The sequence below is a fragment of the Schistocerca cancellata genome, chromosome 4 (assembly GCF_023864275.1).
Source record: "Schistocerca cancellata isolate TAMUIC-IGC-003103 chromosome 4, iqSchCanc2.1, whole genome shotgun sequence".
Classification (NCBI taxonomy): domain Eukaryota; kingdom Metazoa; phylum Arthropoda; class Insecta; order Orthoptera; family Acrididae; genus Schistocerca; species Schistocerca cancellata.
The window spans coordinates 224688638-224701737 of NC_064629.1; the positions used below are offsets into that span (position 1 = coordinate 224688638).

A 13100-nucleotide genomic window follows, 5' to 3' on the forward strand; every position below is an offset into this window, starting at 1 on the left:
TGTGTCAGCTATTGGTTCCATGCAGCCAATTAAAGAGGAGCAGGCAGATGATATGCTTGTAAGCAAGAGACAAAGAGATACTATCACATTCTCACGTCAATATAAATGCAAAATCAGTTATGTATATGGGCAAAACAGTTGTGTTCTAAGGTCCCAAAATAACCACCCAAGATTATAAATTTCACTGTTCCTCGTATGTAGAAATACATTGCCTTCTTTCTTGCCTCTCATTAGTTGAAACTACTGTCCAGATAGTGATAGCAGTGATGATGGATGGATGGATGGATGGATGATCATCATCATCATCATCATCATCATCATCATCATCATCATCATCAAAATGTAGACAAACAAAAAATAGTGTAAGTTTAGCATGCACATTTACTAACTTTCTGTCAATAAAACAGTTTTTGCAATTCTGATTAGTCAAAACATGTACAAATTAAAATTTCCTCAAGGAGCCTCTTAAGAAAATGGAAATTGTCTTACATTCAGGTAAATACGGTATATGAAATACTCAAGACTGCAAGTGCTTCACCTTCCTTTAGATACAATTAGAAATAGAAAGGTTGTGTGCAATTGTTACAAAGCAATTTCTGCAATGTTTAATCACAATCTGCAGGGCTTTCTGCACAGATCTGTAATTGGATGAATTCTGCACCCACGATTTGAAACAAAAGGCAATCAAAACAATATACTGAGGTCAGAGAGAGTTCCCTGAAAGATAATTAGTATTGTCAACTGGTTAAGTGATGACCACAATTTCCTTAGCAAAATCACCATACCTCAGATGACCAGAATATGTTAAGCTTTGTTGTTTGAGTATCTACAGCATGAGTTGACAGGGTGTATATGTGGACAAGGAAAAAAAATTCCTGGATTTCCCAGATAAAAATACACTTTCTCCTGGGTGACAGTATATTTTCCCTTATCAATCCTTTAAATGGTTATGGTTTTATACATGGGCGTACAATTTCCCGGTACTTTAGAAAACGAAACTTCTATGCGCTTTTGTAAGCCGTTCGTAGCTCATGTCACGTGATCTCACCAGCCGATGACAGCGGATATTTGGAACATACGACACGTGATGTAGTCAGCCAGCAGCAACATCACTGTTAAGTAGCACGAACACACAAACAGGGAAAGTTAATAGTTTAAATTAATATACATAGTGTTGCTACAAGAAAAACAAAGCTTTCACATATAATATTGTTCTCAAGCTGCAAGAGAAGCTAAGCTTTCACATATACGGTTGATCTTTTTTGCGCGTGTTACACTTTAAGATATATCACACAAATGTGCCAGTAAAATTTTTAATAATGAGATAAATGTCTAATCTTCAGGCAGACATGCCAACTTTCAAAAGTGAAAAATCGGGAGAATTTTAGCAGTGTTCTATTGTGAATTACAACACATCCCTGACAATTAAAGTTGCAATAATTCAATAACTTTAACAATTCAATTACATTTGCTTTATCGTTTACATGTAAATACTAAATAATGGACATACCTGAGCCTTCGGACTGTCTAATTTATCATGCAACATGCTGAACAATATGAATGATGAGCTCTGCAGGTTTCTTTGGATTCACACACATTCTAATGAAGCACTCTCACGAGAACTACAGTTCGAAATTACGATCCGCGGAAACAAATTAACGTATATTAGATTTCTGTTTTTACATTAGCACAGTTTTTGCATGAATAAATCACTGTTATATGATCACACGTTTTCATTTCATAACGCAACCCATATTTGCATGGCATCTTATATCCGCAAGACATCTTTCCCAAATTTAAATCAATTTTATACAGGATGTACATGTTAGGCTTAGCAAATAATTTGAATAGTTTATCAGTCTGAATTTGTCTGATTATGGTAGTTACTTATTCAGCACACCTGTAGCTGACTTAGCCTTCTTCAAAAACTCTGAACTAAATTTCTGCTCAAAGCACTTGCCTTTTTGAATCTACCAAGTTAACATAGACAAGTAGCACCCATACCTTGCCATCCACCAATGTATCTAAGGCGCAGGATTTTCAAATAGTAAGGAAAGTATTGAAACTGCTCTGAAAATTGGAAGATTGGTCTTCACTGTCGGGAGATCAGGAGGAAGAAGGAAAAATCTGGAGTCTCCCGCTTAAATCGGGAGAGTTGGCACGTCTATTCAGGGTTCGAAATTCTTCTAAATGGCTCGTCATCGAAGAGTTGATTTTTAAATGAGAGTCAAACGCTCTGTGATTTAATAAATTCATGGTACATTCTCCGATGTAGTTCAACTTACGTAAAATGATATTTACTTTGAAAGTAACGCTTTTCAAACCACTATTTGTAATATTTTCCCGCGACCTGTTAGAAATAGGTTTGTTACAGCAGTTGCCAGAGAGTGCAGATAACAGGCAACACTGTGCTTGGGTAGCTATCATGATGTACGAAGCCCCTATGAACATACGTATAAAACATTGAAAGATCATACATTATGTCATAAAAGAAACAAGACATCAGAGGATAGTGCAAGAGCATCGGAATTTCGTGAACCATATTAAAAAGTGCACATTCGTATGTCCAGATTCCCAATGAAGTAGGCCTCGAGCTGATATTAAGCTTTTCAGTGTGGTTTTGGGGATGTACATTTTCTTGGAGCACCAGTACTGTATTATATCATGTTCGGTTCTTTATTATGGCATAATGCCATACATGCTAGAAAATGGAAACGTACACTTGAAATGCAGCGAACAGTTGAAACTAGCCAGTACTGTGGAATTAAACATTTCGTTTCAAATACACTGACTGCCTCTGCGGAAAAGGTTAACATAAGTAAAATTTCTTTCGCAAACAGACAAAAATAACTTCAGTGTTCTGCAAGGCGATTAACGCTCGACCGTCAGAAAGGTGGAAATAAAATAAAATCTGAAACTAAAGACATATTTTAGCCATCCGTAATTATGTGAATGTATTTTAATTCACTTGATAGCTCCCGACCACAGATATCCGTTTTGTTTTCATTTGACATGAGAGTAAACGAAGGGGAAACAGCAAAATAATTTAATGTAAACACGGGTCATGTGGAGTAATATCGATTTTTCAAAATTGTTCATCTTGTAGCGCACATCTTTCTGAGAAGCCTGAAACATAAAACATATGTATTCGAGGAAATGTAAGACATATTATTTGGTCTTAAGTATGCCAAAATGCAGTGCCACACCTCTTCATGAAGCATTTTTCTACCGCACATCCAAACTATATTCAGGAGAGTGGACATTTAAATGTCCTGTGGTGCCTCTCCTCCTCCCAGTCGGCCGGTTGATAGCCTGCCCCTCTTAAAATAATAAACTCACAATTAATAGCGGATGGAATTATTTGTAATTGAGAGAACAAGAACTCTTCAGAAAGTCTGAACTCTTTATTGCCTATTAGTTAATAACTTGCTCTTTTGTGTGACATAAAATTAAAACCAATACTGACAAGAGATAAGCAAGAAATTACACATTTCTTCAAACCTTAGCTCCTAGCATTTTTTTCTCTCTAATCTTGCTACAGCTTTACATGGCGTGCTTTCCTTTCTGCATCAAAGTTCATCAAACATTTCGCTACATGAAAAATCGAAATGTCATTATCTAATACTGAAAAAGCTGTTAATACAAATAATACCCAAGACTGATGTGGTTTCTCGATCTGATTATGTCTATTTTGTCACTGTCTGCTAGATAAAACAAAATAGGCCTTTCTAATATGGGAGCAATTTTGTAACATACCAAATAAAAAATGGTTCAAAGGGCTCTGAGCACTATGGGACTTAACTTCTGAGGTCATCAGTCCCCTAGAACTTAGAACTACTTAAACCTAACTAACCTAAGGACATCACACACATCCATGCCCGAGGCAGGATTCGAACCTGCGACCGTAGCGGTCACGCGGTTCCAAACTGAAGCGCTTAGAACCGCACCACACCAGCCGGCAACACTCCAAATAAACAAGACTGTTTTGGCACAAATGGCCATTTTTATAACACAACAGAATATAATCCACGAAGTTCCAATAACAAATGCCTATTAGGCCTACTACAAGCAAAAAGCTTTATGTTAGGAAATAGTTTCACATTTCATTCATATGCATCAGTTTCTCAAGCATGAGATCGAAAAGTGGTATTACGAAATTTTTATATAAATTTGGAATTGTCTTATTCTTCCATAATTTGTGTGATGTCCCTGTTTCTTCTCCTTCCTCATTCTAACAATCTTGTCATCACCCAATTCTGTAGCTATTCCTGCCACTGTCAAAATTTGTTCACCGATTAACTTCACTAACCCTGCCAGAATCACAGGTTTAGTTACCCGCGTTTATTTTCCGGTTAGGCGTTACGGTATTACGTGTTCGAACAACAAGTTTTCTGCGTTACTTCCAGAATAGAAGTTACGCCACTTCTAGCCGAGGACTGTGCTACTGGTCCTTACTAGTGTAGTGATCCGGCCAAAAATTTTCTGTCAAAATTTCATTTTCTTGGATACACCGAGAAGATCGTAATCTTTCTTACCTGTCATTTCTGTCAGTCGTTTATTTCCATTCTGGTAGTCTGAATCTATGGATTTCGCTAGTAATTATAACAATGCTGATCATTCGTAAACCCAATCAACCACATAATCAGACAGCGATTGGAATTCATCCGTTCGGCTTTACTCCCTCAGCTCGTATAGCCCCGTCCCCTTTTGTCTGCTGAAAGTTAACTTATGATTCATTCATTCAGAAATCAACTTAAAATGTGTTCAAAAACCTACAGGGAAGTGTTTCGAAATCATATGAATAATCGATAGACAAACGTGCGCTGGATGCTAGGCGCTTTGTGAAAAACTTTTTTTCCTCAAGAATACGAATTTGGTGCCCCCTTAACCCGGTAGCACCTAGCTGCTTGCTGCGACTGCTTGCACAGCCAACAGCCACATTCCTGTAGCCAGAAGCAGGAGAATCTACTTCTCAAATGCGACTCAACTGCGAATGCATATGAGCCCGCTCGTAACTGCTAAAACGAATCTAATATAAAACCCTTCGACACATTTTGCTGTTGGCAGATGCTTGCATGAGCACTGTGTGTCATTTGTAGTATATGGCGCATTTCCTTTGCAATTTAAGTTATTTTCGTTTTTTTCTCTCGTTTTATGTTTTATTGTTGAAATATTATTCTGCAGTAGCGAGATACAATAATATCCTTTGTTAGAGTATCTGTTTTTACCAGTCAAAATTACAAAAATTTAACTGAAAACTAAAACAATGAAAAATTCCCGGAATTCTAAAAATATCCCGGGTTGTTACCGGTATTCTCCCGGATGAAAAAATTCCCGGGTTTTTCCCGGACCTCCCGGGTCGTATACACCCTTTTTGAACAAAATGTGGCCAATACTAGCACACAAAAAAAATGCTCTTTCAGTAAGTAAATACACTATCTCACACTACAGAACTGACAATGGCTAATGTGCATTAACTAAACTTTTAATGTGTCTCTTGGCAGTTATATATTTTTAATATTTAGCTCCAAGCAATTTTGCTACCAAATTGAAAATTTGCTTTCACATGAAGATATTTGCATCAAATTAGAAAGTGCAAGTTGCTATTAATGAGTGCTTTGCAGCTCTTGACAAAACACATAATTATATAATATAAATAGAACTTTATTCTCCTTCTCAAAAAGCTTACACACTACTAAAGTAGGATTGGGGTTTAGCACCCTGTCAACCATGAGGTCATTAGAGATCGAGCACAGCTTTGAGAACATTGGGGAAAGAAATTGGCTGTGGCCTTTTCAAACGAACTCTCACCACATTCTCCTTCAATCATTTAGGAAAATATAGCAAGCTCCAATGGCTCGACAGAGGTTTGACAATTGCACATAGCATATTCTTACAGCAAAGCTGAACAGAATACTATCAAAGAACTATTGAAAAACCACATTTACAATTTCACTCAGTGATATGGGCAAAAATTTACTCTAGTTTGTGTGTGTTTTTACATTTAACACCAATAATTATCTAGTAAAAGAAGTCCCAATGTTTCAGTACCTGGACAAATCATTGCATTTTTAATGGCCATTGGATCCTTCTTGGACCATTTTTGAACTTCTTCATCCATTTTGGCAATTTTAGCTGGATTCATTGCCCAAAGACAACCTTTACGTTGTTGACTTCCATTTCCTGATGGTTTATCAATTTTCTCAAAACATTTATTCAGGCTTAAGTTGTGCCGTACAGAGTTCTTCCATCCATTTGGTGCCGTTTTGAAGTACGGAAAATGTTCACTGAAAGTAACAAGTTTCATACAGATTACAAAAGCTGACATTTAGTGATATAGCAGACAAACCAAAAATTGCAGAGCTAAAATAGCTTGTACATTATACAATAACTGTTTAAAAAGGCACGTTACACTGGCTGTCAGCAGTCTTATTGGGGTGAGGATGGGGAACTACAAAATAATGTAATACAGAAAGGTGCTCCTCTCAATATAGCCCCCCCCCCAAAAAAAAAAAAAAAAAAAAAAAAAAAAAAAAAAAAAAAAAAAAAAAAAAAAAACCAACTCAAAATTCGACTTCTTTTCCAAAAATTAGTTTCCGTGGATATTGAGCCCCAAGCACAATACTTGTTTTAACTTTTTAATTACACATTAAATAATGTTAAGTCATGTCTGTTTATTTCAACAGGGTGTGCGCATTAAACTCCTCCTACAAGCTTTAGTTTTGACAGAAACTTGTTTAATACTGAAACACTGTTTTAGTCTTATTTTAGCCACAACCAAGTCGCACATGAGTAACGATGGGCCTCCGCAGGCGACGAACCATGCATGCGCCAGCGTTAACACCGTGACACTGGCACTACGGCTGAAATGGGCACACGACCATTGGCACGGGAAAATGGCGCCGTGGCAGAGTGTTGCAGGGTCTGTGAAACCTGATACCTTTTTCATCATGCCAATGGGAGGGTACAAATCCTTCATCTACCAGAGGAACATCTATTTGACACCTGTACTGCTGGACAGAGACAAGCTGCTGATGGTGGCTCCATTACCGTGTTTACTTGAATTGAAGCCACACTTTTTCTCCGGTTTTTGTAATCCAAACAACTGCCTGCGGCTTAGAATCGAGTGCAAAGTAAGCGGAAGTTCTGAAAAATTTTGGTAGATGCTGCCACAACTAACTTCTGCCGTCAAATGTATTTAGCGCTACACAGGCACGCTTTGCAGACATAAAGATAAATACTGGCACCAAAACCTCTGCGTCAGTAAAAAAAGAAGAAGAAGGGTGTAAGACGAGCTTTTTTTCTCCGCCCCGAGTTTCGACCACTGCATTTTCATACATTATCCAACGAAGTAAATACAAATTCTGTATTGTTCATCTTCGAATGTAGCAGCATTTCAATGCACTACGAAAATCCGACTGGCAAGACTGCTTGGGATGTTTGTCAATATGGCCAACTCTACGTTCTGAATTTTTTTCTACCTGTGAGAAGAGATGGTTGCTAATAGGAACTTTTATGAATTGTGAATCACATGCAGTATTCTCTTCACCATAAGAATAATACGAATATAAACATTTTGCCATGTATTCTTTCGTGTTTGCTGCTATCTCATTTAAATCCTGTCAGCCTAACAAAACTACGAAACTAGAGTGAGACAACAGCAAACGCGGAAGAATATACATATCTTGTCATGTTATATTTATATTATTCTTATGCCTAATACTGATACAGTCACAAATAAAGCACGGCAATTGACTAGATTTTTAAATCTAAGATGACTAATTTCTGTGCAGAATGTAATGTACTAAAGAGGCTACTGCAAAGATTTTCAAACTGAGAAAAATTTTCGCTAAACTCTTGTTCTGAACATCATCTATCACACAGTCTATTATTTGGATCTTGTTGATCATTATCAAAGAAAGCAGCAGTGTAAGTAACAACAAATAGCAGTCTCTTGCCATTGTTTCGCTAATAAGATGATTCCTCTTTTTTTTTTTTTTTTGTTAATTGTAAGCAGCGGTAGTGTGCACAAAAGCAAGGTATGCCACGAGCGGCGACGGGCCGTAAACACTCATCATCAGAATGCAACAAACAATGCACGACACAGTACAATAATGCATTTTCAGCTAAGAGTGACGTAAACACCTATAACAAAGAGAATGGCACTTATCAGATCAAAGAAAAATAAGCAATCAATTCAAGCCAGACAAAGCGCGTTAAAAGGAAGGGTACCCGTATAAATACGGACAGAGTGCCTGACGCATAGCAATGGCTACCTGGTAAAGCTTAACTGCTAAGCTTATGACTCGAACCAAGCTACTGTACCTGTATCGTCATTAATTCGACCTAAATTGTGTCTCATATTACAATGGACCAACTTTGTTTCGACTTGGAGGTGCGGCCTAAAACTTTTCTCTCCCCTTGCATTTCGAGTCTCAGATTTCAGGTGCGGCTTAAATTTGAGTAAATACGGTATGCTCTGGGGAACATTCATGTGGAAATCCATGGGTCCAGTTGGGCTTGTACAAGGCACCATGACGGCTAAGGAGTACTGTACACTCCTTCATGACGATCAAATTTCCCTGATGGGAGTGGCTTTATCGAAAGATAATGCGCTATGTCACAATGCCAGGAGCGTGATGGAGTGGTCCGACGAACACAGTGGCAAGTTATAATTGAAGTGCTGCCCCCCCCCTCCTCCCCCCAAACCGCCAGATCAGAACCCGATTGAGCACATCTGGAATGTGACTGAACATGGTATTAGAGCTCATTACCCACCCCATCCCAGAATTTGTGAGAATTGGTTGACTTATGTGAGCAGATGTGTTGCCAATTCCCTCCAGGGGCATACCAAGGCCTCACTGCTACCACACCACACCACGTTGCCCATGGTACCCGTGGCGAAGTTGGACGTACCGGGTATTAGAGAGGTGGTCATGCTGTTCTGGCTCATCAGTGTAGTTATTAGAGCATAGAGCTTACAAAAGTAACTAGCTACTTCACTTCCCGATCTTAACACAGAAAAATTTAGTGCTGAAGATCTCTGTTAAATTTAATTTCCTTAAAAGCATCACAGACTCCAAGAAGTAATGCAGAACATGAAGTATAATACTTTGTTGCACCAGAAAATTCTCACAAGTACTCAAAGTATTAAGATTTTTCATAACTGGTGAGATCTAATTGTTATATACAAGAGCCAAGTATAAACAATAACAGCAATTTAACCTAGGCTTTCATGAAAAGTAATCTTCTGTGCTGTATGTGCTATTTTACCAGTTTGTTAAGTCCAATAAATATGCTATATAACTAGCCTCACTTGTGGACAAAGTCATTCGTTGTGTGAGAACATTACGGTCAAAGATCAAGTCTATGATGACCTCAGATGCTGATTTTTATATGAACTGCATGGAAGAAGGAGCAACTCGGCTAGCAAAGTATATGTGGGATGTCCTCTCTTGGAACTACCATCGTTAAATGTGACTTTCCCCCCAAGAGATAAGTAGATTGTCTGACTATGGCAAAAAAATATACGCCCTTGCCCATTCGAGAAGGAAAAAAACTGTTGCGCTGGCACTGACTAATTGCAAGAGCATTCATTTAATGTTCCTAGAATTGTTCTAACAAGAATAATAATTAATAATACCACACTACTGTAAATGAGAAGTTGATTGAAAATAGAAATAAATAGTGTTGAAGACATTAGTTCTAAATGGAACAGACATCATCATAATTGGTTTTGACACACTGAAAAACGGTAGTATAAAAATGAAACAGTATTACTCCTATTTACACTTAATATCAGCAAATTCTTTATGTACTTAGTCAGTGATTTCATTAAATGGAATTATATGTTTCTAAGTGCATTTGAGGGCTTCTAAAAATTGTTATCTTATATAACCCTGGATACAGTTTGCGATAATTCCTCCTTACAATGAAGGGGAAGAATTTGAGAAAAATAAAACTCTAAGACTGTTGACACCCTGTAATCCTAACAATATGACTACAGTATGTAGACATCACACAATGGCAAAGTGGACTTCACATTTAACACTTTCTTGAACACATTTCACAGCAAACCGTTGCAACATATAATATTACGTACACTCAAATGCTGTGGGGAGAAAAATAACTGAATTATAGCATAACAGTCCTACAATACATTTGTAAACAAAAATTCAATTGGCATTAACCACACTGAAAATTACTCAACTCACTGTGTGCTATGTTTAGTTGAAAACTTTGTTGATATTTTGAATTGCTTATTAAATACTATGTATATCCATGTTAAATGGGAGACAGAAAGTTCGTCAAAATGCTTTTCCTGACAATGTTATGATTTTTCATGTGTTCCTAATTGGAAATCTGTCGGAGATATCTAAAAGGGGATAATTTGAGTTAAATGTGATGCATATTGCTGTGCTCACATGTCAAAAAACAAAGCACTGGGTTTATAATTACCCTGTTACTACTTTTTCAGGTCAAACTTTCTACTTATTTGTAACAAAAAAAAAACTGAGCTTGTTAATTAAAGATAAGAAAATTTTCAGTTTTGAAGAAGGAATGGTAGGGACGACAACATATACTATCTTAGTATTTAAACAATTATAATGCAAACACTGAGGTTTATTTCTTATCATATGGAACGAGTTCCTGAGGTTAACTTTATTTTGACCCAGTTGCTGATAACACCATTATTAATAAAAATTATGAAAATATAATTCTGCCGTGCTGTTACTTCCACCCACCACACTACGAACACCAAACATTCAGCCAATTCCACATGGGCACCTTCCTTTTAATGACCATGAAAAAGCTTTACTGAAATTACTCCATCGCTGTCACCCATGTATATGACATTGTAACTGTCATTATTTAACGATGTGTCAGTTTTTATAAAAAATTTTTTGAACAGGTTCAACCTGCCATGCTTTACCATGACACGTTGTGAATGACTGATGCTTTTCATCCAGTTTTCAGAGGTGACTTTCCTAACAGCTTTGTTGCCAAGTGTCTCCACTAAAGACAGTATTTTTTTTAATTATTATTATGGCAATGCCCTTGTCAAGAGAACAACGTTGAACATTTCAACAATATTTGACAAAGCTGCTCCTGACAAGGGAACCTCCCCATCGCACCCCCGTCAGATTTAGTTGAAAGTTGGCACAGTGGAATGGCCTTGAAAAACTGAACACAGATCAATCGAGAAAACAGAAAGAAGTTGTGTGGAACTATGAATAAAATAAGCAAAATATACAAACTGATTAGTCCATGTTCAACATAGGCAACACAAGGATTAAGTGAGCTCAGGAGTGCCGTGGTCCTGTAGTGAGCAGCTGCGGAACGAGAGGTCGTTGGTTCAAGTCTTCCCTCGAGTGAAAATTTTACTTTCTTTATTTTCGCAAAGTTATGATCTGTCCGTTCGTTCATTGACGTCTCTGTTCACTGTCATAAGTTTAGTGCCGTGTTTTGCAACCGCATCGCAAAACCGTGCGATTAGTAGACGAAAGGACGTGCCTCTCCAATGGGAACTGAAAACATTTGATCGCAAGGTCATAGGTCAACCGATTCCTCCACAGGAAAACACGTCTCATATATTCTATACGACACTGGTGACGGCATCTGCGTCACATGACAGGAATATGTTGTCGACCCACCTAACTTGTACACTAGGCGAATGGGTAAAAAGATTCTTCTACCTTGCCCGATTTAGGTTTTCTTGTGGATGTGATAATCACTCCCAAAAAAGTGATGAAAACATAACAGTTTGTCACATAAACTGCAACAAATGAATGCAACAGTTTCACAGTCGCACAGTTTTCCCTGTGCTCTGTCAAATCATATGTTTTTAACATTTTCATATTTTTCCGTCTGTAGACCGTCAAATCCTGCATATGTCCAAGCAAATCTGAACATGTACTGGAATTTTGGAGAGCGAAGTTGATGACGTGTGAGTGCCTGAACTTTGATAATTGACACAGACGGTCAGATAATAATTGTCTGAAAACAAAAAATTAAACTTTTCACTCGAGGGAAGGCTTGAACCTAGGCCCTCTCGTTCTGCAGCCACTCACGCTAACCATGCGACCACGGCCCTCCTGAGCTCACAATATCCTTGATGTTGCATATCTTGTGCATGGACTACTCAGTTCGTATATTTTGCTTATTTTTTTCATAGTTCCACACAACTTCTTCCTGTTTTCTCGATTGATCTGTGTTCAGTTTTTCAAGGCCTATCCACTGTGCCAACATATAACTAAATCTGAGAGGAGTGCGATGGGGAGGTCCCCTTGTGAGATTCCTCGGTATCGCACGACGAACAACACACAATAGCAGCAGCAGATATAACAGATAACATAATAACCCCAAAATGTAAGAAATCTCTATATTTCAAGATTAAGCAACCTGAAACTGTCGGGCAATGCAACTAGGAAATGCAGCAGTAATGGTGAAGTGGGGGGGGGGGGGGGGGGGGGTGAGAGAACGGCTGCATGCGAGCCGCACCTTCCATGTAAGCCTCATCCCACTATTTCCTTTGTAGCTGTGAATCCTAAAGCAATTCTGAACAAACAATAGGCTGTTCTAAATCTCTGTACCATAAGGAACACCACCCCCACCCCACTCCCATCAGCTTCACTGAATGTCCTAGATCGGAACTGCCATTACAAGTCCTTCAATTTCATAATCTACCTGGACTCAGTCTCTGCTAGCCCCTGTCCTACATGCACATCCATCCCTGTCCTCAAGTCAAGCGTTCCCTCCTCCCCCCCTCTACTGTAAGCAATCTATCCATTGCTCTATCCCACAGTGTTTTCTCCGAGATTTATATTCGTATTTTCCATAATCTCAAATGACAACTCCATTTTGTTTGCAACATGCAACTTCTGCCGTCTGTACAAGGGCAGGCTCACTGGTACCACATTCCTATCCCTCCCTAGCTGTCAACTAATCTTCATTCTCTACAACTTACACAACCCTACATCCCAACTTGTCTGCAGTGCAGGAATAATATAGCCATGTGCACAGATATGCATCTACTAGCAGCTATCCTCCACCACTATCACTGAAAATTTGTGACACCTATAACAAGGCATGGGGGACAC

At 38.3% G+C, this 13100-nt stretch overlaps 1 protein-coding gene across 3 annotated transcripts in view; it reads right to left on the minus strand.

Moving 5' to 3' along the window:
• The window catches only part of LOC126184723 (forkhead box protein P2-like), a 97279-nt gene that overhangs the window by 62118 nt on the left and 22061 nt on the right, over positions 1-13100 (minus strand). For all 3 annotated transcript variants that reach the window (XM_049927252.1, XM_049927250.1, XM_049927251.1), the window contains one exon: positions 6052-6287. In XM_049927252.1, coding sequence (XP_049783209.1) covers positions 6052-6287 — 236 coding nt within the window. The remainder of the gene's footprint in view (positions 1-6051; positions 6288-13100) is intronic.